Raw genomic sequence first — 17144 nt, forward strand, 5'->3', positions numbered from 1 at the left:
AAGTGGCATCTTGTAAAGGATTTTACAAAATTAAGTAGCCTACCTAGAAATGGTTTCTATTTCTGTTATTGTTAAAGAAAAAGCTTTGCATTTATGTATTTTTTTGTGTGCGTCATTAATGCATCTAATGTCCCATGGACATACAAGCAGACACATGAACATTATAACATGTATTTTGTCGTTTTTGACAAGTAAATCCCATCAGTCATTGTGGATCTTCTACAACACATCCAGGAATGCTTCAGTTGTGCACAATTCTAGTGTGGGTCAGAAGCATTCTACAGATGTGTCCCTTACTTTTTCCATGACCAAACATCAGTTATTTTTGAGTGTGAAAAAGGAGTGTGCCTGTGGGTATGATTCCCATTTGAGTTGCACTTATTCTTAACAAGTTCTGGAAGTGTTAAGTTACTCTCTTATGGCTGCTAACAGTAGTTTGCCTCCTCTATCTGTGTTTTATCTTCAGACCAGTCTATCAATCTAACAGGCATCTCACTGTTGTTGAAACTTTATATACAGTGGCCACTGTGCATAAAGGACGTATCTTCATTTTCTGAAATCAATTACTTATGGTCACGTGTAATAGGCCGTGCATCTCACACCTACCGTGCCAGCAATGCTTAGCAAGAACTCTAGAAGTAATGCATGACTTGCTGTCATCTGTATCAAATGGCACTAGTTGGAAAAGTACCTTCCCCAGTCCCAGTCCCAGCCCCAGCCCGACCCTTCCACTTGGGAACAATGACAGACAATATCTATAAATGGCAAGTTCATGCCAAAAGAAAGAGTTTAAGATTGGAGGCTACACTGATAGGAGTCCCTGTTAGCAGCCGGAAGCATTGGTGCTGAAAAGCAATAGCTGGTGTCAAGAACTTTTTTTAGCTGAGCACTGCAGCTGGTGGCAGTAAATAGCATTCTAACAGCAGTGGATGTTCAAACCATGACATAAGAGAATACTGTTTCAACCAGAATGTAATTTATGCGCCTACACATGTTTGAAAATGGATTTCTTTTATAAATATTATTATTATTATTATTATTATTTATTTCTTAGCAGACGCCCTTATCCAGGGCGACTTACAATCGTAAGCAAATACATTTCAAGTGTTACAATACAAGTAATACAATAAGAGCAAGAAATACAATAACTTTTGTTCAAGCAAAGTATAAGTGTGACAAACCACAATTCAATAATACAGCAGATAATAGTGATAGTTACATCAGGGTATGATTAAATAGTGATAGTTACATCAGGATATGATTAAATACAAAGTACTACAGGTTAAACACTTGGCAGATTACAGTATTCTGAAGTACAGGATTAAATGCAGTAAAATAGGGGCAGATAAGAGCAAAATAAAGCACATTTACATGAAGGGTGAGAGTGTCCCAGGATACAAACAGAGGAGTTCTACAGGTGCTGTTTGAAGAGGTGAGTCTTAAGGAGGCGCCGGAATGTGGTCAGGGACTGGGCAGTCCTGACATCTGTAGGAAGGTCATTCCACCACTGCGGAGCAAGGGTGGAGAAGGAGCGGGTTCTGGAAGCAGGGGAGCGTAGCGGAGGTAGAGCTAGTCTTCTAGTGCAGGCGGAGCGGAGAGGTCGAGTGGGGGTGTAGGGAGAGATGAGGGTCTGGGGGTAGCTGGGTGCAGTCTGGTCAAGGCATCTGTAGGCTAGTACAAGAGTCTTGAACTGGATGCGAGTGGTGATCGGGAGCCAGTGGAGCGAGCGGAGTAGTGGAGTAGCGTGGGCGAAGCGAGGCAGAGAGAACACCAGGCGGGCAGCAGAGTTCTGGATGAGCTGGAGCGGACGGGTGGTGGTCGCAGGGAGGCCAGCCAGGAGGGAGTTGCAGTAGTCTAGGCGGGAGAGTACCAGGGCCTGGACCAGGAGCTGGGTAGCATAGTTGGTGAGGAAGGGTCGGATTCTTCGGATGTTGCTCAGGAAGATATGCCATTAAATGCTGTGGCCACTGGGTTTGGCTTGATAACTTCTATTTCTTGTGTTCGAGTCAAATAATTCACTTTATAAATCAATATGGACGCTCATGGAAATCAGCCTTTCTACTTGACAATAAATATTTAAATATGGAACAGTTGGGTCTGAGTCAGGCAATGCAAGCTTTATATCAAGCCAAACCCAGTGGCCACAGCATTTAATGGCATATCAGACAGTAGCCAAACACATTCAGAGCATTTTATTATATTGATTCTACAGCATCACTTCACATTTATTTGTGGTAGTTGTAACTCACAGATTTTTGTATGGTAACCCAGCTAGGTAAAACATAATTTTACTGTGTTGCAAAAGATCAAGGAAGTATGGTGGCTCACTGAGGACATGAAAAATAAATGTCGAGATCCTGAGAATTTTTAACATATTTGTGACATTTTTTTCTTGGTATTTATCTCAACTGACAGTTGGGTTTAAGAATCCAGTTTAGGCTATTCCAAAAACCAAGGTTTACTTTTTAACTGAACTTTCCCCATTATCAACTTCTTCAGACATAAAAAAACAGCTGTCACTTAAACTGTCAGACTCTGAAGAAGCAGTGAATCATTACTACACTAGACCGATCGACTTCAAATAAAGTCCAGTTCACAGTAACAAAAGCAATTATTGGCATGTGTCATAAAAAGCCATGACAAAAAAGAGAAACACTTTGTAACATTCTGTTGTGAGTAAAGGACAGCCTCATTTACCCTGAGGACAGGACAATCGGCAAAAAACCATACGGTTAATGATGGAAAAAAAAACTGCAGATCCAAACACATTTAACTAAAATATTCAACAAAACTAACTGCAATACACTTGCTTTGTAACGGTGAAATTATTAAGACTGCCCTTTGTTTAGATCATTAAAACAGATGAACTACAATTCCCATGCCATATTGTACTGTAAAGCTATGTAAAATCATTGCTTTTGACCGTACATTTATAGAATACACACACAATATTGATCAATATTTACTTCATCTTAAGACAGCCAGCCAGCCAGCAACCCTTTCACAAATCAGCCAGTAAATCTACCTTTCTTTACCTCCTTTTAGTTTATAGATCTGTAGCCGTCCAATAGTAACTGCTGACTGAGTTGGAGGCCTTATAAAATATACCTTTCATTAAACATTAAAACCCAGGAAAGATACCACCTATACACCACCACATATATCATAAGCCATTATTTGATGTCAACATGGCACACGCTCGAAACAACACAGTCGATCAAGTTAATTCCATTTTGTTTGCAATTTATCAGTGATAAGTAATACATACATGAATAAAGAAACTATTATAAAACATCTTTTTTTCAAGTGAAATCCCACTGGGTTTTCTGAGCAGCTCCAGCCAAATGCTTTCGCTAGAACTGGAAGCTAGTTGGAATGCACCCTCCCATCAAGTCGGACACAACTAAATTAAATTCAGCAAAACGATAGAGGGTATGGTAGCTTTCGATTAGCAAGTCAAATCAAAATTGGATGGTGCTGATTTGCTGAATTCCATTCAACTGACCGGACTGCTCGTCCAGGTAGCAACACACTCCAAGTCATGTAAACTTTAACACCACACCTAATAAGAATAAAACAGTGAGGTCTCATGACACATTGTTGTACAGTGTTGTAAAACTGTTGGGCAGTGCATGGTAACACAAGTAAATGGTTAATCAACATACTGTATATCTCACCATGATATTGCAACATACAATTCCTGTTTGAAATCTGAACTGACATGTTGATGTATTTGTTTAATTTTAGACGACTGCTAACATTTTAGCAGTGTGCCCATGAAGAGATTCATTTTATGCAAACTGTTTAATGGGCAACAATTTTTGTTGTTGCTTTGAGACTATATTATCACTATTGTTATTATGATCTTGCATCCTGTGTAGAGTGCAAATAAAAAGCAACAGGGAACTAAAAACATTTCAGACATGGTTACAATCTGAATATATTTGTTAAATAATGTCTTGTGCTTGCAGTGCTTGTATTAAAGACAAGGATTGTGTGAAAAAACAAATCACACACATCACAAAATAAATAAGCAACAACCAGCAGAATGCTTGAAGCAAAACAGTTAATTGCTTACCATATTGAGGTCCATGAATGTTCATAAAGAAGCTAACATAACTAAGTACTCTTCTACAGGCCCATTACGGCCTTGAATGTTTCCAACACAAAATATTATGTTGCTCATGGCAACAGATTAATGAAATAACCAATCACATCTGCCTTTTGAAACATATCTAAAACTAGACAGGGCTATACATAAAAAGGAGTCATCTTTGTTATGATTTCTTTCCAGGATTTATTGCATTGTGATAAATGATCATTGAGGTTGTTTTGACAAATTGGAATATTTATGAATGAGAGGACTGATTCGCCTGAAGTGATGAACTGACTTGCAACAGAAGCATTAGTGGCCCTGGTGCCATTTTGCCGCTGTTTAAGAATTAGGTTTCAGTTTGCCTTTATTTCTAATCAAAGGCTAAAGCACCCATAATAACAAGTATCTGACAGCTCTCATCAGAAGAGCCCTCTCACAATCGACAGAGAGGGTGTCCTGGGTCAGTTTGTTTTTCCTAGATCACATTTTCTGTTACCCCCTCCAGTTAAAGAATCACATTTTCCTAACTCATATTTTTAATCACATCTTTAGAATGTCATCCTGCTCTCCACTACTATTTCTCTACAGACATGCATGGTGCAGACTTAGGATGGCTCCTTGCTCTGCAGCGACAACACTTGAAAAACTAGGTCATGCCTGCTGAAGTCCAAATGCCACTCACAAGCTGACCTTTTGGTTTACTGCACATTAGCCAGCTAATAGGAAATATTAAATAGCCAGCTAATAGGAAATGTTAAATAAATCATATATAAAAAAAATAAATAATAATAAACACAGCCAAACAACTTTGTAATACTTTTGAGCAGCAGGAATGGAAAAAATCTAAACACAGTGTTGAAGTTTGTTGTATTGCCGAGCAAAATCGATGTAATTCACTTTATAAGTGTCAATGTCTTCCCTGTGCCAAGTAGTACTCAAATCGATGATCGAAGGCAGGAAATTCTCAAAGGTAATCACTCCCAAGTATCATTAGAACCATTGTTTCTGAAAGGAGAAAAATAAAATAACATATAGTATTATTTTTTTAGATTGAAAAATAAAATAAAAAAAAAACACTGAGAATTAAACTAGTGTACAGATTTAAAACAAAAAAAAAGCGCCAGGTATCTCAAACATAGACAAGCACTAATTTTGAACTAAATAATGCTACCTTTTGTGATAATTGTGGTCTGTGAAACCAGTTATATAATGTAATCACACAGAAATTCCAGCATTCCAAATCTAACATTTATACACGCAAACAGTTTTTAGTTTACATTAGTCACCAGTTTAGATTATTCTGACTACGACTACTACTACTCCTCTCATTATTATTTTGTTTTGGTCATTCTATTTTATAATAATGTATTGTTCCACATGAAAGAGATATACAGAATACCACAGTCATTACTCTCAGGGAAGCTTGTTCGCTCTGGTATCACTGCAGTGCTAGAAATAACACCAAAACATGATCAATCTTCAGTACGCTCCATTCTCCAACTGAGCTTACTGTCATCACTTAGCAGGCACTCATCACCTACCCATCATCCGGAGCTGCTCCCTTTTTAAATAAACACTACAGTAACTCTTTTATTGTTTAACTGAACCTTTTAATAAAGATGCTTACTTTTAGTTGCTTCAGCGTGTGTCTTTATTTGATCAATTTCAAAATATAAAGCATCTAAAAGCACTTAACATATCAGTTTACCATAACTTTGAACAAAAGTACCCCATTACCAACACTATAATTTGCTGCATTTTAAAACTTCTTCGGCCTCGTAAGGTGTAACCCCTGTTGGAGAACCGTACTTTGCTCTACAGCAACTCCTGCTGGAAGAAAGTGGGCAAGATCAGCAACCAACTGCCTCCCGATGCACAGATTGGTTGTTGGCACTGGTGCTCTGAAAATAAATTAGCGCATTTTGGCTGGCAGCAATTTAGTCTATTACAGAGACTGCAAGATGAAGATTAAGTAACTCCCCTGCTTCCTTTTTATTTACTTTTTCATAAATTTAGTCGTCGCCAATATTTTACCCCGGCTTTCTCCCCAATTTAGTATGCCCAATTATTATCTGTATCCTTGGCTCACCACTTGCAACCCCCACGCCGAATCGGGAAACGGCGCATGGAACACACGTCCTCCGAAATATGCTCCTGCCAAGCCGTCATTTTTCGCACTGCAGATCCACAGCAACGCCACCAGACCTATAGTGCTGGAGGACAACACAGATCTGGCGGCTCCACTGCAGATCCACAGGCACCCTATAGGCCACAGGGGTCGCTGATGCACGTTGATCCGTAGATTCCCCTGCTGACCTAAGCCCTCCTTACCCGGGCAGCGCTCAGCCAATTGTGCGCCGCCCCCTAGGAACTCCCGGTCACGGTCGGCTGTGACATAGCCTGGATTCGAACCTACGATCTCCAGGCTATAGGGCACAGTCTGCACTCCGCGCGGAAGGCCTTTACTGGATGCGCCACCTGGGAGCCCCACTCCCCTGCTTCCTAATTTCAAACCCACCTAGCGGAACTGTATGCCTATTGTGAAAACACACGTATAGTATAATTAACAACTTTATTATTATTATTATTATTATTATTATTATTATTATTATTATTATTATTATTATTATTATTATTATTATTATCTCTATATTAATTTTGACAGTGTTAACTTATAGTATAAAAATAAATCTTATTTCTGTTTTTTTTTTGTTTTTTTAAGAGAAATTATAATCCACCGGTATTCCGTGATAAGAATTTACTGTAATACTAAACAACTTTGGTAAGAGACTTAAATAGTGAGTGACATCTCAGTACCCATTTTCATCTCAAAATAAAGCATATATTCAGTTAAACAGTTACTAAATGGATCTTGGTTTAGAACTGGCACTTTTAACATACAGCAAAGGTTTTTCAAAGATCTGCCCAATAAACACCTTTTCATCTGTAATTAAAAAAGACGGAGGAGGAATATAGTGGTTTACAATCCCATGGTGCTTTTAAGCAGTTCCTTAATACAATGTCAGTGAACTAATCCATTAACTTGTGTACTTCCAAGCTTACTTTAAAATGCAAAGTGCAATTCTACAGAAATAATTGTATAAAGCAGATGTGAATGTACCATAAAATAATGTAGCTATATTGATATGGGTTGTACAATGTGGCAACCTCAGAATATTTAAATAGCAAACAAGGTCTTGAGAAGGACCTGTACCACTAAAAGGGTTTAGGTTTTACCATATGGACCATACACAGTAAAACCAATATGTCCAGTAGGTTAATCACAATATAGTTGAATAGCTTGCTGATAGTCACAGATTATAATTGGCTTCTTGTACATTTGTAAAAGACTATCTACACTGAGAAAATAACAATTCAGCAGGGCAAGAACAATACAGACAAATCTGTAATTAGGAAAACAAGCCTATACTAGAGCAAAAGAAAATTGTATTAAAACAATTTGTTATTATATTACTTTATAGGGTGGAAACTCCTGTATCAGGAATCCTTTGATCTTATTCTAAAATAGATTTATTTATTTCACATTGCATGCTGAAACTAATTTATTGTAGCTGACCTAAGCTCTTTGTGTAACAGCCATCTTTGAAACAATAGCAGGAAAGCTAAAAACATAATAGGAACTGAATCTGCGGTTTACCGTTTTATTCATAATTACATTTTCCCCCCTTTAAACTTTTTCTGACCATGAAACAGTACAAAATGTTGTGCATGCATTTTAATAATAAGCCATGACGTCATATTTAGTGTTCACTGGAGGCTGGTTTTTGTAAGAGTCTGGGAGGGCATACAGAGGAAAGCACATGTTATCTCTGACCTTTTTGAACCTTGCCTAGGAGGGTCTCCCATCACAGAAACATGACTGTATCAGTGGTCAAAAAGGGTAAAGATTTAATGCTAACAAAACATGCAACAGATAACTGATGTTAAAACCTTGTATCAGAAGCACTTGTAGACAAAAACATGGTCATTTTCCAAGATTAGTGCACAAATCAAAAGTGTTAAAACAACATCACATAATTAGAACCTGAATGCAAATCCAAAATTTAACCATCTTTGCTTTCCTTTTTTTTTTTTTTTTGTCACTACCTATGGGCTATTGATATTTGCTTCACTGCTGATACACTGAAAATTATACTTTCTGCTAACAAGAACTCAATTTATAGACCTCTTATTTTAATGAATTTACAGAGGTTATCCTGCTGATCATAAATGGACAAGGCACACGTATAAAAGTTTTTTTTTTTAATCTTTTCTGCAAAGGTATTTTTTATGAAGAACTCGATGACAAGTCTATATATGCCACTGAATGCATCATTCAATTTTATGCACACTTCTCTTCTCTGGCTTGGCAATGTTTATTCCATTAGCACTCACCAGAGACCACCTCATAAAAATAGACATGGCTGTATAGTTATAGGTCCAAGCAGTACAAGACTGAAGAAAACTGCAACCAGCGGTCCAGATAAGCTGCGTACCTGACATTTTTACGCATTAAAAAACCAGAAACATAAATTTAAATTTAATGCATAGAAACATGCATAGCAAATTTGCTGCAGAGCTTGTCTCCATCCCCATCCACTAACTTCCACTAACAACTACATCTCCCAGAATACAATGTCTTCAGTTACTAGGAAACTGTACACAACAAAAAAAAACAGCCCAACAACCATTATCCAATCTCTGGCTAGCCCTGTTGTCGTTGCAGACAATCGCAGTAAGAATAAAAAAAATTAAAAGCTACACAGGTTGAAGCGTAAACACCCCAGTCAAGCTACAAATCCAACTGGAACTATCAGTCAGAGGCAACCGCAAAAAAAGGTGCCAATAATATTAAACAAAATGAATGTCCTTATTTTATTTATCTGCATGGCTTTATATTGAAATTAACATGTCCACGGAGTTAAAGAAGTATTGTAATTGATTTGTAGAGTTAGTGTGATACCTCGAAAAGAAAATGCACCATGCCAATGAAGAACCATGTAGAACACATGCATGGTTGTATAGTAGTTAAAGGTAACATTGCAGTTAAAATGGAAGGCTCTTTTTTTAAAAGCCTACCCCAATTACCATTAAAGACTGTACAGTATTTATCACGATTACTCATGACTTCAAGGCAATGTTGCATTTTACCCCCTGAAAATACATTTTACTACTCCTAAACACAAAACCTTATCTGGAGCGCTGACTGCAACAATCAAAACTTTGTAAAGAGTGTCATGCAATTTAAAGTCTTATATATGATGTATTTGTTACTTTCTCAGTATAATTGTACAGCTTTCCAACCAGCCAAAAAAAAAAGCAATTTAAACACAACTTGTTGGATTGGGTGCCTCAATATTAACTGCAATTTCAACACATTTTTAAGAGCTGAAAAATGTTACTATGTGGAATTGTTGGAATGTCTTACAAAGTAACATAAATACTTGATGCATGAACAGGCATCTGAAAGGAAAACCAATTTTAACAAAGCCTCTGTAGAAGTTAAGGACCACATAGAAATAACCACAAAAAAGTACTGAAAAGACCAACTCTATCATTTAATTTCAATGAATGATATATAAGCTCACTCAGTTTTAAGATCTAATACAGATATTTTATTAATAAAAATAGCCCTGTGAAGTTTCAGCTCGGACAGGAAAATCATGCTTTCACACCTTAAAAAACTACAACGTGTGTATCTATCAAACAAACAGCAGAGAAGGAAATAAGATTACTATAATATACCACAGTAGTTACATTGAGCTGAAATGAGGAAAAAAATAAAACATTTATTTAGCATTTGCCTTTTTTTTTTTAAATGAACCATGTCTTTAAAAAGTCACACCTATTGATTTGTGTTGCTTTAAAAAATTCAGAGGGAAGAAAGATTATTGCTATCTTTAAACTGTTCGACAGAGACAGAGCTGGTGATAATGAGTGGGATGTGTCTGTCAGTTTTGGCTGCTCACACAAGCATGGGAGTGAAGTTAAACAGAAACTCAGAGTATGTTTTTATAAAGAGGTATTAGTATGACCCTGGACAGCAGGAGTTCATCTGAAGTTCAGGGCAGATGTTTGCCAGTAGTTTGCACTGCAGGAAAGTAAAATTGCTTCCGGATTCACCCTCTCTCCTTCTCCTCTTCCACCACTAACTCTGGCTTGAACTGTGGCATAATGTTACAATGTCTAAGGGGAAGCAGTCTTTAAGCAGGATGCCGCGTTCGCGATGACAGTCAAGCTCCTCTATAAATCCATGCCAGTAGATAACTAATCCAGGACCAAACCTGCAAGATAAAGAAAGAGATTATTCAGATACACTTTATTTTTTACTTCAGTAAGCATTGCACAGATTTACATGGTCGTGGTAATTATCTCATAAGAAACTCAAACAGTAATGTTGGTGTGTAACAAAATAGTTTACTGATGTGTTTTTTCACCTGCAAGTTAGTTTGTTTAACACCCATTGGTTGCATTTTTAAAATGTTACTGTAACTATAAATTTCCACCTTAGTTTAAAGAAACAATTTTAACAAGAATATTCTAATACCACAACTGTTCTGGCTTTACTGTTCTTTTTAGATGAATTGCAAATTAAACTAGGGCTATCCAACTGGACAAAATCACTTGACTGTTTTTAATATTCAAGAAAAAACAGTAATCCTTCTAACATGCTTGCCAAACGATATGGAAGCATCCTCCCCTTCTCTCCTCTTTGCTGAAGTGTTTTGGTATTTTAACTTCAACCTTCCTGAAACACATTCTACGTACTAAATTCAATAGAAAGTAAAACATATACATGCAACACACTTAAATGCAACACATGTGTTCAATTTTTTTTAAGAATTATTAAAGAAATAATCTTTCTTTTTCTCTTAATACAAAATATATTACATTCATTACACATTTCTCAGTTTGCTGTGTTTAATTTTCATTTCAGTTATTAAATTGGATTTATATCAGGTAGGCCATAAAAGCATGCTGATTTTCCTTTCAATATAAAATTCTCTTGAAAATCATGCTTAGAATAGTAACATATTGAGCAGTATAGTTTAGCAAGTAGTAAGAGAAAACTTTCCACATACATTAAAATAAACCGGTTTGAGCTTAAAAGTTTCAGATCCCACTTATATATTTTCATTTTTCCACTGCCGTACAACAGTGAAAAGTGACTCATAGCTCTATTCCCACCATGCAAGGATGGTGATCAGTTTCAGTTTCTGTAACTATAAGGGTATCAGGAAGCTCAATAGAAGGTGCAATTCAAGATGTGGTGGGTATTATTGCGATTATATGCCAATGCAGGTATGGTACATGTATTTCTGTTTAATTTCTGATGCATACTGGAATTCTTCCACTGGGGGTAGTTACTTAAAGACGACTCACGCTTTATTTCATCTGTGTGGTGCACATGAATATTGTTGAGGCCTCAGGCACGTTATCAATAATTAGCACAATTTTCAATGTGATATACTTTGTTTCTGGGTCAACAACAGTCCCAACTTTCAGAGGAAAAAAGACACATTTAAATAATATCACCTCAGCACTGTGACATGAGGTCCTCAGACCTTAAATAGAGTGGCTTGATCCCACCAGACCCGCTCAGGAAGTAGCCCTGCGGACTATATAACCAATCAGGAAGTTCAGACCTTCAGGCTGAGTTCATAAAGAAGTAATGACAATCAATCACATAAAAAAAAAAACAACTCAAAAACACAGCAATATGTTTTCAACATCAGCCTCACATGCACCTACTGAGACTACTTAATTAAAAAGCAGCTTAACTAGTGGTGTTCTGCTGTGAGAAACATATACTGAAAACATAAATTACAAACTTTGCACTAGTAAGACAATAACACTTTTCATTTCAGCCAAGAATACAATTGTTATATACAACTGTGTGTCTGCAATACTTTTTACAATCAGTGATTTACAGTGCTGTATCTTTTTAGCAAACATGCCAAAACTAACAACGCAGAGAAGGTTGACAGATACCCTACAAGTTCACTCTAAAGTCACACATAGCTGAGCAATGAACGTTTAGAATTGTTGCTGCAAGTGTTTGATTTTTTTTCCTCGTATTTAATGCTGGGCTTGGAACTAGCACTATGCTTTTTATGGGAATGTTATGGAAACAGAATCTAAACGTTTACATAAGATAACTTGGCGGTGGGGGGGGCCTTTTTTTTTTTTTGCATATATACATGGATATATTTTACAGATATGGCAATCTCCATAACATCTGTGTTAGAAACCTTTTCAAACAGTTAGAGTGTTTAACAAGTATCTAAATTGCATTATTATTTTATATTTTGTGCAGAAAATGCAAACCATGTGTGAACATGAAAGAATAAGGATTAATAGACTTCTGATACCACGCATAAAACAGATTGCAGATATATAAAGACAAGTAAACTATATGTAAATACAACCATTTTATTTTACAAACTGGCAGGCAATAATAATAATAATAATAATAATAATAATAATAATAATAATATCTTAATTTTTAAATAGCGCCTTTCATAGTGGACCACCATCACAAAGTGCTTTACAGAGGTAGGCTGTGAACTGTGCATTATATGCAGAGTCACTTACAATAGGACACTGATTTAACATCTCATCCGCAGGAGGTAGGTATTGAATTCATTAAAATTCCTTAATAGTTTTAAAGTATAATATTTACTATCAGAAATTAGCAGATATTATCCATCTATTACTTTACCAGTATGCAGTATGGAAATTATATTTTTGTAAAACTAGTTATAAATATTTGTACTCAAAAACACATTGGACTTCCCACCAATCACGTTAAGATTCTTGAGTAGTGGTGCTATTGTATTAAAAAAAAAACTGAAAAGTTCTAAAGTTAAAATATGCAAATGATTACCTTATAAACCAACAATGTAAGCGCATTGATTCTAAATCACAATAAAGCTGCCTCTATAATCACTACATTTAATAACCACTTACAAATTGTACAACTTTTTTGTTGTTGAGAACAGGTGCCTGGTGTTATACGGCAGCTTAATGATAGCACATCACTAAGTACAAAACAAAAAGTAGGTATTTGGATAACAAGCTGCTATTAAGTCTCACAAAGCCTCACAAAATCGCAGCATAATTAAATGACAAATTACAGGTTTCACAAGTGTCACCTATCCTGATAACAGTCCTTGTCTATTTAATGGATATAAATAAAAAAATAAAAAAAAGCTTCATATTATAAATGTATTGCATGTTTTAAATTGTTTTCTTTTTAACTGCGGCCTTTAATCACAGATCAGTTGATCATTCCACTATATCAATGCCTGTTCTTTATTATTATTACCATTTATTTCTTATATTGATTTGACAATATACATAAAATCAGTAAAAAAAAAAAAGGTAATGATGCTGTAAGAAAAGTCTTTTAAAATAGTGGTCTAAGGCAGAAGCCTGAGTACTTGGCTCTTCTTACACTGTCGGTTTGGATTAACTCTGAGACATTGTTCAAAGGGTTACATTTTTGGAGGCCCCTGCGAGACCTTTTGATTTATTAGAGAGATGAATCAATCTTCTCTGCCACCATGGTTTATTTGTAAAGTATTCAGGGTTCCTGTCTCGTAAAGATATTTGACAAAACATTTTCTATTTTCTTATTATTTGGATGTGACCCTAATCCATGCAGAGATGTATCACCCCTGGGACAAGAGTTTCAAATTGTAATAATAATAATAATAATAATAATAATAATAATTTTGAAAATTCATTCATATTGATTTCACAGATGAAATGCCTTATAATATGTCATATTTTCATAGTTCTGTGACCGGACTCGCATAACAAACTAAGAATTTGTAGACATGGATAACATGGGACAGAACACACAATGCAGCCAAGAATCTGAAAGCACAATGCTAAAGATGGACAGATGCTGTTTTGAGATATGTTGGTGTAGATTAAAAGATCATAAATGTAACCAAGGCACTGTATAAATGTGGTTGTTATGTGGGGTAATATATCCTTACAAACTGAATTCATAGTCAGCTTGTTACAGCTTAAAAAATTGTAACACAAATTGTATAAGGCAACAATTCTAGATATGACTTTTTTTTCTAGAGGAACTACTGTTTAATTTAATTCATTTAGTTAAAAAATGACTGACATTTGTTTTACCCTTGTACAAAATGTAAACAATAAAATAAAGTCTATGTAATATACATATTTTATTCAAAATAGAGGTTAAATTGTTCTACCTGTTTCCTGAATTCAGGGATCAAAGAACTTAAAACTGTTTCTTATCCATTTGGATAAGGAAGCTGGTCATTCCAGGCCATCTGTTTTAAAAATGTACAATTTTAAATAAATTGCATCCTGGGAAAACTGACTACCCAATAGTCCACTTTATTACATGCATATACTAAAATTACACATTTTAGGAGAGTAAACTTGTACCCTAGAGAACAACCGACACCAAGAAAATGCTAAAAGTAAATTTATGGCGTCCTAGCAGAAGGAATGCTGGTCTTAGTTTGGTACCATTTACTGCACATTTTGATGGCACTAAGCCATCTCTTGTGTTGTTCCGAAGACTGCTGACAAATACCTTATTGTTTAATTCCTGAGACACTTATCTATACATCAGCTTTAAGGGGCGTTGGGAAGGTTATTTTAAACATTTAGTTTAGCTTGCGACTGCTGCCTTTTTTTTTTTTTTTTTTTAAAGAATGTCTGGCTGCAAATTGTTTCTTATCCTGGGTGACAGACTATGAGACAAGCTATTGAGGAAGGTTAGGTTCAGGTCCCAGCAGTCAAAGCTCTGGTCAGCGCATGTTGCCATTTGGTGATTAATAGGTGTTTATTTTTAGGGTTTGAAATGGAAGGCCATCTCAAGGCCAGTGCAAGACGATATCTGCAAAATCTGTGAGCGTCTTGCAAGTTTTACAAGCCCCTTCTTCTCTGCATCTGGCTACAGTTCTTGGCAGGCAAATAAAAAGTGCCAGAAAAGGGATCATAAACAGGATATTTAGAAACTGATTCCGCCGAAGGGCATGCAAAGGGCGGCTATAGTGAGACATGATAGGCCAAGCAGAACAGATTTTAAACGAGAGCACGCCAAGAACGTAGTAGTCTTATTTATAATGTGAAAGTAAAGGAATAAAGAATCTCAGTCTCTAAGATCAAAAACACAGACAGTTCTGACCAGCCTGCTACTTTGCCTCATCATTTTCCCAGTGTTTATATCTCACAAAAAAAACTTTTAAAAAGTCTGCAAGAATTAACACCTTTGAAATTTTAGTTAACCTTGTGTGTGCACTTTCTTTTTCCCATGTATTGAGCTTACAGACATGTTGGTTTCAGCACTTATGTCTTGTTTTATTATAAATGATTCACCCTTTTGTTTATATACACAAGATAAGTATAGGTTCAAGTTAGTTCTCAAAATGTGACATTGGGTATTTGCAAATGGAAGCAAAAAACACTCAATACAGCTTGTGCAGAGATTAAAAGAGGATTAAAGTTTTCTTATATAAAACCTCAGAGACCCCAGGAGACTGGACCTGCCCTTTGCAAGATGACTATATATCTTATTGAAGACAACCAGTCGCATATTAAGGTCATTTAACTGATGATGAAAGCCTTTGGGGTACTATCTATTGAAATGGTATGCTAAACACAGACTGGTAATTTTCATTTATTGATAGGCACTTTAAAATATTTCAGGGAAGCCTTTATCTCCTCTGGCACCCTGCTAATCACGCAAACGGTTAAACCTCATTATCGAATTCTTCCATTTATCACTACAGGGATATTGGCAGGATATATCCAATCGATGTCTGCTTTGCTTCTGATAACTGAATATATGGTATTTTCTGATTTATCTTCATTTATTCTGCAAAAAGAATTGCAATTAATAATGTTTAAATATATATTTAATATATTCTAAATCCATATTTTTGTATACATATGATCTACTGGAAAGTTCAGACCCTTATAGAACTACAGAATGTTGAAAGAACAACATGGCATATAAATCTGAAATATAACAAGCTAAACCTTTAGTCATAGTGAAGAACCAAAATCTGCATTCTGTTCAAATATCTGCAATATGACATCTGAAATGTCTTGAAAAGGCACTGAACATTGTGTGTGATTTTACAACATTAAATCTGCACAATTTAAATTTTACATTCTTTTTTTCTCTGCCCCACAGATAATTACTGTGTATAATGTGGTGCTTTCTATAGACAAACCAGGATGTAACAGCTACCTAATAAGACATGACAGTTATGAAACAGTCATGTTTGATATTAAGGTTCAAAGGCAACAAACGTAAGTAATCTACATGAAGAACCTAAAAATAATGGATATTATGACTGGTGTATTCAATAAAGAAAACAAAAAATCAAAATATGCAATCCTGGTTTGAAATTGTCCTTGATATGGTATATTGTTTATGCTCTTGTTATTGTCACACATAAATAAGGGCAGCATGTCGGCCACTGCCTGTAACATAAGGCTTCAGTCTTTCTCATGTCTTTAATCACTGAGAAAGACTTTTAGTCCAAACATTATTCATTGTATTTTACATAGTTTATTTTGGTAATATTTACATTTACCCGTATTGAATGCTATTTAGTTATGGGTTAAGGTACCAGCCTCACCCTTTTTATAATGCAACAGGGCACATAAAATAAATAATGTTTTCAAACAATATCATACTATTTCCTATCCTTAAAATATTATATAACTGGTAACCTTTTGCTTGGGTGTTGGTAAGAAACCAAACCTAAAGTATACTGTAGATGTTTTAACTATGCATGTCTTTTAACCTCCAGTAAATTCTGTAAATAATACCACAAAAATAAAGCAATATGTTTAACCCTTGGCAGCAAATAGAAAGGTGTGTGTGTTTGTTTTTAGTTCCTCAAATACTAATCTGGTACACTGTTAGAAAAAGGGAATGCTAACATCCTGTCAGCATCTGTGCATGAAAACATCTATTCGGACGTTAATTTGGTACACAAAGTCTAATACAGTTCACTGCTCTCAGGATGACAAATAACCA

General features: G+C 35.8%; 1 protein-coding gene across 5 annotated transcripts in view; it reads right to left on the minus strand.

Moving 5' to 3' along the window:
• Positions 1 to 9633: 9633 nt before the first annotated feature.
• The window catches only part of LOC117422114 (CDAN1-interacting nuclease 1-like), a 79411-nt gene continuing 71900 nt past the window's right edge, over positions 9634 to 17144 (minus strand). For all 5 annotated transcript variants that reach the window (XM_058987612.1, XM_034927472.2, XM_058987613.1 and 2 more), the window contains one exon: positions 9634 to 10380. In XM_058987612.1, the coding sequence (XP_058843595.1) occupies positions 10245 to 10380 (136 nt within the window). In that variant the 3' untranslated portion in view covers positions 9634 to 10244. The remainder of the gene's footprint in view (positions 10381 to 17144) is intronic.

The sequence above is a fragment of the Acipenser ruthenus genome, chromosome 15, assembly GCF_902713425.1.
Source record: "Acipenser ruthenus chromosome 15, fAciRut3.2 maternal haplotype, whole genome shotgun sequence".
Lineage (NCBI taxonomy): Eukaryota > Metazoa > Chordata > Actinopteri > Acipenseriformes > Acipenseridae > Acipenser > Acipenser ruthenus.